Source organism: Grampus griseus (genome assembly GCF_964374135.1).
Source record: "Grampus griseus genome assembly, chromosome: 9".
Taxonomy (NCBI): Eukaryota; Metazoa; Chordata; class Mammalia; order Artiodactyla; family Delphinidae; genus Grampus; species Grampus griseus.
In genome coordinates, this window is record NC_139003.1 from 64,290,096 (window position 1) to 64,305,859 (window position 15,764).

The following is a 15,764-nucleotide window of genomic DNA, read 5'->3' on the forward strand; positions in this document are numbered from 1 at the left end:
TATAACTAAATAGGCTTATTGCCAATTATAATCTTCCAGGTTATTCTGCAGTTTATTTTTACAAAATATGTTTAGCACAAAATAAATTTATAATGGAGTATATTCTATACATAGTATATGCTCAAAAACCAATATTGTATTTACAGCTAAGTATTTCATAATAAGTAAAAAAATAATAAAAGTGTATAGCTCATTAAGATAAACAATTTTTGCTTTATTTCTGGTTTCATTCACTGTCTCTACTCTTATCTTTTCTTTCATTTTATTCCTAGTTTTAAATTATTGGGTTTTAAATATTTTTATAAATTACAATATTTTTAGAACAAAAAGAGTGAATATAAATAAAACAAAAATAGCCAATAAGTAATTTAAAGAAAAATAAAACACTATGTTCTTGACATAAATTAGAGTAAAATTAATTATTATTTTATAAAAATACACCAAAAATATATTATTAGGAAAACAAGAGAAAAATAATGACAAAACACTGAAATGTCTTACACTATATAAGGTTTTCACTTCCCAAAAGATAATTTTAGGAAGCTGATATATGAGTTTTAAATATACTGTTTTGTTTATTGTATACTTATTACATGGTTTTCAAACTTTCCAATTCTTCTCTGCATCTTCACAATCTGATTCTACTATCATTAGTGGTCAAATGTTGGTCAGGAACACTAGAAGAAGATGTATATTATGACAACAAAATATAATAACATAATTCATGTAACTAAAAGTACTTAATGTTCTGATTCCTAAGAAATTCTCTTTTGAGGTCATATCAATCTCTGACAAGTGAGCTAAGAGGCAGTGAAGAAATAAACCAAACAATCAGTATAACTGTTGCTGGAATAATTTGGCAAATTAGTGAAAAATGGGATTTAAAAATACTCCCCATAGAAGAAGCCAAATTTTTTGTTAAGTCAAGATAAACTCTTTCAACAAGTAAGTTAATCAGGTTTTCAGAACTGAACTATGAGTGAAAAAACCAACATCATTCATTTCCTTCTCATAATTTCTTTACAGTGCTTTGCTGACACTTCATTTTTAATATATCTATAATTTTTTTATCTACATATCCTATCTCATCCAGAAGTATTATGTTCTATTCAGCTATACAGATACATGCCTTTCTCTCTCATTCTGTAACACTAGGGCTTATTTGAAAGTGGATTTTAAAAAAATATATTGGATTCAACATTTCAAAAAGAAATTATCTCCCTGGTTTATGTTGAGTATAGGCTTGGATTTTCCTAATTGCTATGCCTACTCAAGGTCACGGACGGCAAAGAAATTTAGATGAGAATCATAGAAGGCAACGTTTTTTTACAATTAAGTTTATAAATCACTAGAATTATAACTTCACCTACATGCTTAACCAGGAAATATTATATGGCAAAACCCACATATAATCCTGTTAATTCTTTTGAAACTATGGAATTATTGATTAGTAATTATTATTGGAAGCACTCCTCCTCAATGAGGCAGTTTTATAACTTTAACAGTGGGAGAGCATTACTCAATTACATGCTCTTCAAATTTTAGCCCTCAATAAATCAACGGAATTTACGTTATCATTGACAACCTCCAAAATTCTGTTTTATATGGTTTAGAAATTTCCTTAGCAAGATACTTGGTTAACTGTGGAGAAAAAAATTACTAAAAACAAAGCCATTAAATGAACACACAAAGATAAATTATACAGCCTAGATTACATCCAGTAAAATGAATTCAGACTTCCTTTGGTGAGGCAATTGGTTCAGTCAACATGCTTCTTTTCTCCTTTGTACTGTTTGTATTTAGTGTCTGTGGTTTAAATCAAGGAATTGATTTTCCCCCAAATCTTATTCAAGGTCAAATTAAACAGATGTGATAGGAGTTGAAGTTTGTTACTCGGAGGATAGATAAGATCAATAACATTGATTTTACCATTGCACAGTAATCTGTTTTATTAAGAAGAGTTTAAAACAAGGTTTCTATTTGCATTTTTGTTTCAAATGCCTAGTACTGAAAAGCAATCATTGAATTTAACCTAGTATTTAGGCATAAGGGTAGTAACATTTTCTTTTGAATTCACCGTATTTGCTTAATTTTTTAGAACTTTAAGGGCAAAGTAAACCCATTTGATTTAACAAATCTATACTTGTATCCAGGTCATTGAATAAAGGCTGCAAGGGTAAAGCACATTTTTAATGGATTATTGTGGTGGTCTGACATGGGGCTTCAGGATACCCTTTCTACTCAATGATTTAATAACATTAATCCACCAGGCTTTTCCACACATAGGCTTGTGCATATGTACATCCACTACTCAGAAATATATTTTGCATAAGTGAGGAAAATACCAACAGCAACATCTAAAAAGTGATTAACTGCAAAATAGGAACAGAGTGAGCTTACCCATAGAAGCTCAGCACAACAACCCTCCAATCTGTACCATGACAAGTTAGTCAGGTTATAACCCTCTACACTGAATATTTCTACCTCTCTGCTTATCCCAGAAAGACCCACAATTCTCCAGCACTTGGGACTTCCGCTTCTGTTGTTACTGCTATTGAATTTTAATACACTGCACATTAATATCCTTTGTTAGATTCATTACAACTTTAGCATTATTTCTATTAAAATATTGGTTTGGGGCTACCTATTAAGCATGTGGAGTTGTTTTTCAGTGTGTTCAAGTCTTTTGGCATGTATTTTCTAATATATTTCTTAATTTCAAAGTACATAAACAAATAAAGTATGGGACAAAATACTGCTAATGTCCAGAACCCTGGCCATTAGTAAAAAACAACTCATAATGGGATTCTTATTTATCCCCTGGAGTTTGTCATATGTCAGTTACATTATTATCCTTTCCCTGAAACACTAAGAACTATCTCAAATTTTTAAGAGAAAATACAATTTCTAAGGTTTATTGAGTGCTTACATTACTACAATTTCTTTTCATTAAATCCTTTCAAAAATTTTTGAAAACTGAAGCCAGAATCTGTTAAGTAGTATGCTTAAGATCACACATGATACCTAAGCACTTAGCCAAGTATTTGGAAATTATGAGGCCATTTTTATACCAATGCAAACGTATGGGTTTTACTTTCCATGTTTCACATGGCTAAGATGATTTGAATTTTAAAAGATTTATGCTGTCTAAATCTCAAAAGGTAAAGAGTTCTTTTTTCCTCTTGGCATATATATATATATATATATATTTTTTTTTAATTAATTAATTAATTTATTTTTGGCTGTGTTGGGTCTTCCTTGCTGCATGCGGGCTTTCTCTAGTTGTGGAGAGTGGGGACTACTCTTCACTGGGGTGCGTGGGCTTCTCACTGCGGTGGCTTCTCTTGTTGCACAGCACGGGCTCTAGGCGTGTGGGCTTTAGTAGCTGCAGCATGCGGGCTCAGTAGTTTTGGCTCGCGGGCTCTAGAGCGCAGGCTCAGTAGTTGCGGCGCACAGACTTAGTTGCTCCGCGGCATGTGGGATCTTCCTGGGCCAGGGCTCGAACCCGTGTCCCTGGCAGTAGCAGGAGGATACTTAACCACTGTACCACCAGGGAAGTTCTTGGCGTATATTTTTATAACTGATTAACTTTGTCTAAGAAAGAATTAGCCCAGTTATGCTATGACATGTTTTTGTTTATGTTTCTCACAAGGCACATACAATATGCCAATTCTCTAGTTCTTTGCCCTCCCCTCTAGCAAATCGTTTGCCTTGTTGTTACGCTACTGGTAACTACAGTAAGAAACTGATGGTTTTTCTGCTTATTATAACACTCATCCTATCCTAAGGCTCTCTCTTGGGAATAAATGGCTTATTCATTTAACCATTAAAAGATGTAATAATTTGGCCTCAGTGTTTTTGATCTAGTACTTTCTAGGGGAAATGAAAGGCAGAGCATAGAAGGCTACCGCCCAATTAAACTAGATCGGCAGCCTCCATAGCCTACGGATATAAAGGAGGTCATGGATGACCTCCACTGCTAGGACTTCATATACTGTCATTATTGATCAGCCAGACCAAAAGCAAGCAGTTCTTTCATTGCTTCACTAGCTCAATAAAAGCAGAAACTGCTACTGTAACACTGAAAGTAGATACCACATAGAAAGATTTCTAGAGAATTTATGGATCCCAGGTACAAGACTCTCAAGCTGTTACAACTTTATCAGTGGCTGCATTCAAAACAAAGAAGTCTTACTCTTGAGGCCAGGTATGATAAGAATCAAATGCTTCCTTTCATGAAGCAAGTAAAGCCTAAGCCAATCCCTGCATGGCTGGCCACAGAATTTACTGTTGTCATTCTAAAGCCCTTACTTTTTGGGTCCCACTTGGCCAACATTGACCCGCACACAGATGACTTTTCTTGTCTGCATGCCAACAGAGCAAGAGGCCTCCCCGTTCCAAGTTGTAGTTGTGTTGAAGGATGAAACTGAGGTGTCCTCGATGCACTGGCCCCAGGGACCAGTTTGCCAGTGGTACACAGTACAGGGATGCTCGTTACAGCTGCGCACCTCTTGCAAAGCACTGCTATTTGGACACTGAGCTCCACCTATAAAAATGGACAACATTAGCAGATTAGATATGGTGCCAACAGGAACCTTACCATTCTCTGTTCCTTGTAATTAACAATAACAATGATACCTGCCACTTAGCACATGTGACCAGTGCACTGCTAGGAAGGCAAATTGCATAGTAAACTTATCTCATTTGGCATGGTCTCGCTTAAAATTTAAACTATGTGGTATATATGATATTTGGTTTGGGGCACTCAGGAGGACCTCAAAGAGAGAGGCCATTATTCACTAGAGAAGATGAAACTGAGGAACAAATAAAGCCTATGTAATTGCTAACCAGGGGTAACATGGGCATTGAGACTCTGTGGATGGAGAAAACCCAGTGTGCTTTCAAATGCTATCCCTCAAAATGAAAGCCTTAATTACAGGTTTCAAAGTGCTGATTATTTCAATGAATTAGGATTTAGGGTGATTAGAAACAGGGGTTTTAAAATCAACTGATGCTTTCTGACTTTCCATAGCATTATTGGAGAAGCCATGTAGTAATGATAATATCGTATTTCTTCAAATCTAAGATGTGACTGACTGTGGGATAGACCATCATTTTATGTGTCCCAAAGAAAGAGAAATGGCTGCAAATTAAACTACAATACTTTTTATCAACTCTAATTTTTACTGTATGCTTATTGAAATTGCTTTGTGTGACTTACTGACATAATTTAAAAAAATATAACCCTTTTACATACTTTAAAAGGGACGGTATTCCTAAAACTTCTTTACATTCAGAATCCAAATATTTCAAGTAGTTTTTAGACTCACACTCATCAAAGTTTGTGTTCTCCTACACTATCATCTCTGTGGCATCAAACGTGTTCATGATGCAGGATTTCTTCAAGAGTGTTCCCCTGTTGTCTCCAGCGTTTTCTTCCAGGATACTGGTACCTATTTCTAAGTTCTGATACTGTTGCATTTTTTTTTTATTTTTTTATTTTTTGTGGTACGTGGGCCTCTCACTGTTGTGGTCTCTCCCGTTGCGGAGCACAGGCTCTGGACGCGCAGGCTCAGCGGCCATGGCTCACGGGCCCAGCCGCTCCGCGGCATGTGGGATCTTCCCGGACCACAGCATGAACCCGTGTCCCCTGCATTGGCAGGCGGACTCTCAACCACTGCGCCACCACGGAAGCCCTTGCTGTTGCATTTTTAATCATACCAGAAGATGTCTATGAATGAGAGGTTTAAGCAGGCAACTGAGGAACGGTTTACTTTCCTTCCTCAAATGGCCCTTAGCTGTTTTTGTTTCTTTGTTTTTGGCAGAAATATCATGAGGTTGCTATTGCTCCCAGGAATAACAATGAAATTCACATGTACTAGCAATGAAAACTGTGTTATAACTGCTGCTTGGCCACAGTGATCTTAAAATGCATCCATTGTGGATAAAGAAGATGTGGTACATATATACAATGGAATATTACTCAATCATAAAAAGAACAAAATAATGCCATTTGCGGCAACATGGATGGACCTAAAGATTATCATACGTGTGAAGTAAGTCAGACATAGAAAGACAAATATCATATGATATTGCTTACATGTGGAATCTAAAAAAAAAGCATACAAATGAACTTATTTACAAAACAGAAATAGAGTTATGGATGTAGGAAATAAACATGGTTAGCAGGGTGTAAGTGGGGGAGGGATAAATTGGGAGATTGGGATTGACATATACACACTACTATATATAAAATACATAATAAGAACCTGTTGTATAGCACAGGGAACTCTACTCAATACTCTTTAATGGCCTATATGGGAAAAGCATATATAAAAAAATAAGAATGGATATATGTATATGTATAACTGATTCACTTTGCTGTACACCTGAAACCCAACACTGTAAATCAACTATACTCCAATAAAAATTAAAAAAAAAATACATCCATTGTAAGATGTAGTAATTACAGAGATGATGAAGGGTAAAACAGATGTGTCCTTTAATCAACAGAATATGGTGTGGAGTTGTCAATATGGAACTTTTTTATGTGCTAGCCCCATTATAAGTACTTTGTAGATGGGACCTCATTTAATATCCACAGCTGCTGTACAAGGTAAAAACTATAAAGTGGATGAGCCCATACAGATTAAAGGATGCGGCCACAGTAACAGGAATTTAGGAAGTTTCTTAACACTATGCTATTTATAATGTCAACTATGAAAATAAAAAGCTTTATATTGTTAAAAGCAGAGTATTGGAGGAATTTATTGCTTACTTTATTAACAATTTGATCTAGTCAAACTTATGTAGTCTCTGGATTTCATCTTAAGAACAGAAAATAACTGGTTGTTCATGTGGAATGGCAGAAACCTTGGGTGTTCATCACACATATTTGTAATAGTAAATGGGGGAAATATTGAACATAATAAGAGGTGGGTTTTAGATATTAGGAAAGCAAGTCTAAAGAAGTTAAAAAAAATAAGAAAAAGTGATTCCATAGCTAGTGACCCTATTATGGAAGATGGCCTCTAAAGCTTGAGATTTGGGTAAAAGTCATAAAAAAAACACACCCTGAGCTGATCTTTAGGTATCATTTCATTTGTGAGTAAGGACATCCCGCTATTCAGCATATAAATCAGTAGGCAGTTTACGTGAGAATTTAACTGCAATTTCTAATCACTTATGCAGTGTTGAACATGGGATCAACGTGCGAATAACCTGCATTAAACAGCATTTCATTGCTGTCCCCTGCTTCATGAAGGTGAAAACATCTGTCACAGTTCATATCCTATCTTCCATCACTGGAAGCAATAAGTTTAGGATTTGAATAGGAACGACTCCTAAACCTGCTAATTGGATTGGGGAGAAATAAATGAGCACTCTTATTACCCATTTCCCTGAGGCTCTAGATTTGTCCAGCCTTATTTCTCAGGAAAACACAGGCTAATTGTAGACATTTTACACAACCATTTTAACCATACCTTCATATTAATGGTGAAATTATCCTTCTTCAACAAAATAATGTGTGTCTTTACTTAGCCCATTTTCACTTTGAGTATACGTATGCTATTTAAATTGTGATTTTAAAACTCTGAATTGTTTTTGACATTGGAATTCACTGCTTGGCTTTGAAAAAAATAAGAACTACAACATCAGCATAAGGTGTCGAGGAGCTACAAGATAACTGTTTAAGTTTACAGACATAAAGACTACCTATTTTCTTGCCCCAATCCACGTTAAAGCCACATCAGCAGTTTGGGGCTAATGTTAAGATACTTGCACAGATAAGCCCCAATGTGGTCTTAATTATAATAACAATGTGGCAATTTGGAAAGCATGGCTTGGAGTAATCAGTCACTGCAGCACGGTCATGTTGTTTGGGGAATAATTTTATGGTTGAAAAATTGATAGATACAATACTGAATTTACTTATTATTTATAGGAAGATCTAATTCCAGACATCTGGGAATATTCCTATTTCTGTAGTACTGGGGAGATTATAAAATGTCACCTGTGACAAAATTAGTGATAAGCATATTTTTAAAAAAATCCTTATACATAAAAACATATGCTTCATACTAATGTGACTATTTAGGTTTTCTATCATTCCAGCAAAAAGAAAGACTTTATAATACTTTGATGAAATCCTGCTATATAAATAAACTTTCATGTCCATAGAAAAATACCAACTATTATGTGAAACTTCTCTCTTAGGAATTAAAAAGTGACTTCTCCTCCCCACATCAAGATCATAAAAAGCTTGATTAGGAAACATTTAACAGAACTATGGTGTTACTGGGTCTGGCATTGAAGTCCTTACAATTTAGACGGCCAATTGAAAAAAAAAAATCTTTTCAAAACATTAATTAGAAACCTATGTACTGACTGCAATATGCAATGGTTACCTGCGCTTCAAGGGATAACTAGAGGGGCTGGAAAGAATTCTTGCTACTCTCAAGGATCTTATAATGCAGTGGAGAAAAGTAATAGGGGGATAAGTTGAGCAAAAAAATGAGTATAATTCTAGGTAGAATATAATAATTATGTTAAAAGAGGTATTTTGTATAATTGGGATTCAAAAGTGTAAGATTACATTAGTTTGGGGGGTAGTAAAAATGACTCAGGTTATTGAGATAAGGCATTGATATGAGTTTTGAAGGAGTAGTAGTTTAATAAGCAGAGTTCTGGGAAGGGAGAGAAGGAAGGGAGGATTTTATTTAAGCAGAAGAAAAAATAAATAAAAGCAAAGGTACTCACGGAGGCATGACCCTGGGAATTAGTAACATTGATGCAGTCAATTGGAGTAGACAGTCCACACAGGGAAGTAACTGGCAATAAGGAAGTGGACGGGGCTCAGGCTAAGAAGAGGCAGTTACAGTGTACTATGAATTATAGTTTTAAGATACTTGTAACTTTGCCTGCTACTGCAGCCCTAATTACTTTGATAGCAGAACACTGTGGATGAAAAGAACATTGGCAATGGCATAATTTCAGGGAATTTAATTGGAAGAGTGTTAGCCATAGAGAACCTCAAGAGACTCTGCTGCAGCCCCTACCCCTTCCACTTGTTTCCCCTTGTAGTAAAAGGTAGAAGACGTCCTAGGGTGGAGTCTGCATAAATCCTGCCTGGTGGTCCTGTAGGAACAGACTGAAGCAGAACTCCTTTTTCAAAGTCAGTAGTAGGAAGATGAGGAAGTGGCAGTATTTGCTTAGAAGTCAGAGTTATGTATGTATAGACACATAAAATAGATCCTGGGTTCTTCAAATTCCTCTAGGAAATATAAATACTCCCTGATTCTTAGAATTAATATCATTTAACTATAAAAACTAAGCAAGATAAAATAGAAATATTCCTCTCCCCAATGTTTTATACTGCAAAATATAATTTTTGAAGATACTAATTATTTGAGAAAAATTTTGGCCTAATTTTATTCAATTGTCTCCATTCTCTGCATGTACAAAGCAGGTGTAAAGACACACTAACATTTTGCTGAAGTTATAACATCAGTTCATTTTGAACTTTACAAAAATAAATATTCTCTCATTTCTTGCTTTGTAAGGGTAATTGAATCTATAATGAGAACTAACAGAAGTTACTGCTATACTCAGTGGAAAACATTTTGAAAATCATTTTTCCTTTTTAAACCAAGTGTGTTAAGAATCTGTAACACAAGTTAAAAAATGGAGAAGGCCATAAACCTAACATCAGTTTAAAATTTTTCATTAAAATTCAACTTACTACTATTTATATTAAAAACATGCCAGACTTAAATGTTAAAAGACGGCATCCTTTTAGAACTCCTGAAATAATTCTGAAGTAGCTCTTGGAATCCATCCTGTAGTTTTACAAAATACAGGGAAGATTTTTACCTCAAAGTATCAAACAAATCAAAAAGCAAATTACTAATCTTATTTAACTAAAAGTCAATGCTTTGGAAGTAAGATACAAACACATACACACACAATTTTATTTTTTAAGTTGAAAAGAAATATTTTTGCTTTCTCCAGTATATTATCTATCTCCAGTTGCTATCATTTGTGATTTGGTTTCCAAATGACAATATTTCAATAAGAGGCATTTTATGACATTTTTGTGTACTGCCGGTACACAAAATAATAGGTTACATAATGTTACTCAAGATGCTATGAAAAGCAATTGTATTCAAATTGTTTTCATTCTATTATTTTTTGTTTAACTTTGAACCAACCTCAATACTATAGGAAAATTAAAAGTATTATCAATAGTTTCTTCCCTTGGATCACTTGGAAGAAGTTATTGAAATGATACCCTATTACCCTAAAAACTTCAATGTGTATTTCCTGCAGTCAAGGGCATTTTCCTACACATAAGCACATTCAATATTTAAGATCAGGAAATTAACACTGATACATTATTTCCAACTAATCCTCAGACCCATTCAAGCTTGCCAACTATCCCAAAATATTCTTTATAGCAAAAGGACCTAGATCAGAATCAAGTGTTGCATTTAGATGTTACGACTTGTTAGTCTCCTTCGATCTTCCTCAGTCTTTCCTTAATTTTCATAATTTAGACACTTCTGAAGTTTAAGGGCCAGTTATTTTGTACAATGTCTTTCAGCTAGGGTTTGTCAGATCTTTCCTCATGATTAGATTCTACAATATGTATCTGTGACAGAGATGTTACAGATGTGATGTCATGTTCTCATTGCACCACACCAGGAACACACGCTTTGCATGTTCCCCATTACTGATGATGTAAACTTTGATCACTGGATTAAGGTGGTGTCTGTCAAACTTCTTCATTTAAGAGGATACTTAAGATTGTAAATATAATGTTCTTCATCAGACTTTCAATTAATACATTTATTTATATCAAATATGGATTCATGGTTTCCTCTCTTATTTAAAGAGTTATAACCAGCTGTTACCGTTATTTTGGCATTCACATTGTTCCTGTATGTGGCCAGTGGGAGACCCTTCAAGCTAGCTTCTGTGACCTTTTGACATATTCTCCTCTTCCTTCCTTTCTGGCACAAGATCCTCCAGGCACATCTTGTACTTTTCCTATCTCAGCCTTAGAATCAGCTATTTCTCCAAAAAGCCCTGGTTCCTTTCATTGGAGAACGGCATTAGACACCAAGATCTGAGTGCTGAACGCACATATTGCTATTGTGGTCCTGCTGCTCTCATGTCATTTCAGTGGACAGAGCTAATATATGTATACATCCATAATATGAATATATATCATACTTATGTTTGTATTTTATTTCTATGCCTAGATTTATAAATTGGACACAATGAATTCACACTGATAACTTCAAGTTCCAATATAATACAATAGGGTTTATCCTAGTTTTCTTTTTTTTTTTTGGTACGCGGGCCTCTCACTGCTGTGGCCTCTCCTGTTGCGGAGCACAGGCTAGGGACACGCGCAGGCTCAGCGGCCATGGCTCACGGGCCCAGCCGCTCCGCGGCATGTGGGATCTTCCCAGACCGGGGCACGAACCCGTGTCCCCTGCATCGGCAGGCGGACTCTCAACCACTGCGCCACCAGGGAAGCCCTAGTTTTCTTTCTTAACATACTTATAACTCCCTTCTCTAGCAATAAGAAACCCAACTCCTATTATGTTTAATACATGTACCTATTTGGTCACTCCTCCACCCCAGATTACTCCAATCTCTCACTGCCATCTTCATTGCTGTATCCATAGGATATCTTCATCACTCTGCCCATATTCTGACACCCTGCATTCGGCCACCCCACATTACTGAAACCTTCCTCATCCCTGCTTGGCTCCAACACCCCACACTGGGCTGGCTGCTTCAACGCTGGGATTCTCTCTTCACCCTGCTCGTGCTCTGGCATCCTGTGTTGGGTAGCTGCTTTCACCCTCTTATATAATCCATGGTCCTCCCCACCCCGACCCCTTTAGACTTCTCAGTGTCTCTGACACTTCATGCCAGGCTATCCTTTTCCTACTGGGGATGCTCATCTCACTCAGCCTGGGCTCTGACAACCCACTCTGGACCACTGTAGACCCCCCACCTGCTGGCACAGATGCTCAACTGCTTGCTTCCACTTAATGATTTTGCATATAAAATTGTTCAGGAAGAGAGATACAGAGCCTAGAAAGGAAGGGAAGGAAAGCCAAAAGAAAGTATAACATGAGGAAAAGGAAGTGCTATTCTACTATTCTATCATTCTTTTAATAGGAACAAAGAAATAATAAGTCATAACATTTTAACAATGGAGAGCTTATCTACTGCACTGGGGCCACATGGAATAATCCTCTATCTCACTCACACACACACACACACACACATATATATGGAAACAGATATACATATAGACATAGAGGTAGACACACACATGCATACAGACATACAAAAAAAAACACAGGTAAACCAGGGGTAAGACCAGTAGCCAGCACTCCTCTCTTTCTAGCACACAGTAGGACTATATTTCCCCTGCCCCGCTTAAAATTAGGTTCAACTTCAAGTCATGATTATATGATTTGCTTTGATAGTGAAATGTCAGTGGAAATGACACAAATCACTTCTGGATGAAAGAATTTAATTGCTGATGCTTTTAAATCAGCAGATAGACTCCCCAGCTATCTTCTTCCTCCGGCATGAGGATTGTGAGGTAGGCCTTCATATGCAGGTGCAATGCTGAGACATTTCATGTAGGACAGACTGCCTTGGAGAGTCACCTGTCACTGCAGCAAAATTCCCAAGAGGGAAAAATAATTGTTTTTTTTTAAAGTTACTGAACTTATGGGCTGTTACTGCAGTACAACTTAATGTTTCCTTATTAATACAAAGACGTTATATTACTGAGATAAATAAAAGTACAAATGTATAGGTTGCAGCATTTATTTTGTAAATCCAGATAAATACATTTTTCCTGTAAGTTATTTCATGAGAAAGTTGTATAATTTCATGTCTTACGTTTACTCAATATATAATTTTATTAAGGTGATCTTTTCCCTTAAGGTTATCACATTAATTTTCTGATCCACAGATAATTAAGAACATTTATGACATGTACAAAATACTAATTCTTGGGGAATAATAGAAATACCTGCTTTTGTGTAGAATTATAAAGGGTTAGCTAATTGGCAGGGAAACATATTTTAAAACTTCCTGCAAATGCAGTTCCTAAATCATTTAGAAAATAGCTCAGAATTAAAAAAGGCTTAGTTTGAAGAAAAGAAAATGTGTTTCAGTGTCCAGCAAATAATAGGTATTATATCGTTTTTGAAAGATAAATTCTTCATTAAATGTTTCACATAATTATACCAGTTTTTGTAGCTGTTATTAACAGAGACAAATAGCAGCAGATTCCTCATTGCCAGAGTTTCCTCTACAGTTTCCATTTAAAAGTATGTTTTGAATTCATGCCTTTATGATTAACTATATACACATCTGTAATTTTCCAGCACGGGCTGCTTATGATGCAGCTATTAGCCTTCATTAAAAATTATCGAAGTCCCACACTTTCAAACTAAGTGGATGATACATACCAAACAACAATCATAAATTTTTGCCTTTAAAGCATTCTATGACCTTTCAGTGTGAAGCATCATGTCTATAGAAATAATGATCTGGTGAGTTCTGCAAACATGGCAAAATCTCAGCCATGTGACTCATAGGGCGAAAAGTCACTTATTACTAGTCATACAGCAAGTGTCTGCAGAGTATAATGGATTTATAGGAAGCAGGGTGACCACAGATCTAATTTTAATGAAGCCCAAGACATGATCTGAGCTGATAGAGTGTGAAGTCTGAATATAATCTATACAAGGTTAGAGTTATTGTTTGACAACATAAGGAATATAATTTTGTCTCTAAAAGGTTCTATTTTTCTATTAGGTTCCACAGATACATTTTTCTCTTGGTAGCAAATGATTAAAATTATATTGAGGTGACAAGAAAAAGTTTTTGGACACTTTAAAGAAAATTCTAAATTTTCTCATAGGTTGACTATTTTAAATATGTTAAATTTTCTCCTATGTCTTAAGTCCAAGGTAGTTGTATTTTTGCATAGAATCACATACACAGATAGCAAGTTTGATTAAGTAAGAATACTAGCAGATTTCTATCACTAAAATGCTTCATAAACAGAAAAATGAAATAGGCAATATGAAAACTCCTCCAAAATTGATTACTTGGAGGTATACATAAAGAAACATGTGCTTACTCCAAATAGAAATCATTATTTACTAGTGTTAAATGTGAATGGAGAAGTGTCATTCAGCCTGATAACATTTAAATAACGTACGCCTATATTCTTGAGACAGAACATGCCTTAATGTGACAGAACTTGACTTATTTCTACGTTTTCCTTACTCCTGTGTTATTTTCCAGAATGACAAGATTAAATATGACATTATATCACCCAGTCACACAGAGGCCAAATTAGCATCTGGATACAAGCTTGAAAGACAATTACCAAGAGCCTTGTATTACTCGACAATAAAGCTTGAACAACTGAACTATGAATATATGAAAAACCTGTGCTTTATTCACCCAATAGGGTGAAATGATTTAGGAGCAAAGTATTTTAAAAATGAACACAGTCTACATTCTGGATCTCAGAGCCTATGCTCAGGAACCTGAATGCTAGAAAATCCATGTAATTTTTAGTCAAGCAACAGTCATGCTGGTGATTATTTAAAATAAAGCTTACTATTTATGAGAAGGTAGAATACGATTTCATGGGGAAAATGGACTACTGAAATAGAGAAAAAACAATGAAACCTGACACTTGCAATGTGGAGAGTCATTTTCAAATTTTTTTCACAGGTTTAACACTTTGAAGTAGAAAGAACTTGAATTATTAGGAGGGAGAAAAGGCAAAGTGAGTTCACTTTCCAAAGTCTTTTTTATTAAAGATCTATCTTGAAGGTTAATTTGGGGGAACAGGAGCAAGCTGCCCAATATGTCAACAGATATTAAATCTCCTTGGATTGCTGGATTTCTGGAAGTTGATTTTTGTAGAACATCCATCGTATCCAGGCTACACAAAGAAAATGCACACCAACTTCTGGAAGAAACCTAAGTCCCTTCTGAACCTGGTGACCTTACCTTCCTCTCCTGCATAGGCCAGGATGGACCGTGCTCGTATCTGTTTCCCTTCTGTGGTTTTCCCCGAGCAGGTGTGGGAGCAGGACGACCATGCAGACCACGTGCTGAGCACACAGTCCTTGGGGCACGGGGCATCGCAGGCAACAGGGATGGGGAAGATGGCGTCTCTGCACAGCTGTCTGTCAACTTCTTCTCCTGGGAAAGACATCATCACCAATAGTCTATCATTTTTAAATAATGTAAAATGAGCAACTGAAACCAGGTGGGCACCAACATAAACTAGGTTACTTCCCTCTTGTTCTTGGTTAAAAGCAAAACCAAAAGAGTCACGGCATACTATAGCCAGATGTTAAAAAATTACCAGGAATGAATAGATAGACACATAGATAAGACAGATAGATCGATAAATTGATTCCTAAATGAGGCTTCTTTATTATCAGTGTTTGGGTGTGTAGATCAAGCACATTGTTACAAGTATTTTATGCTGTGATACCTGCCCAGGAAGTGATTTTTATACTTATATTATTAATCTTTGCAATAAAGAGCATCAAAGAAATATGTCCATCCCCCTTTATTTCATTATTGCAGATGAGCCATCATTCACAAATAATGAGTCCATCCATAGCATGTACCATTGGTTTTCCTGAACCAACTCATATTCTCTTATTTGCAAACTCTCTTGTGTCTCC

General features: G+C 35.8%; 1 protein-coding gene across 1 annotated transcript in view; it reads right to left on the minus strand.

The window, feature by feature from the left end:
* Nucleotides 1–15,764, minus strand: part of THSD7A (thrombospondin type 1 domain containing 7A) — a gene marked incomplete at its 5' end in the record, with an annotated part of 452,331 nt that overhangs the window by 81,468 nt on the left and 355,099 nt on the right. Inside the window, 2 exons of the mRNA XM_082661757.1 lie at nt 4,312–4,546; nt 15,076–15,270. Coding sequence (XP_082517883.1) covers nt 4,312–4,546; nt 15,076–15,270 — 430 coding nt within the window. The remainder of the gene's footprint in view (nt 1–4,311; nt 4,547–15,075; nt 15,271–15,764) is intronic.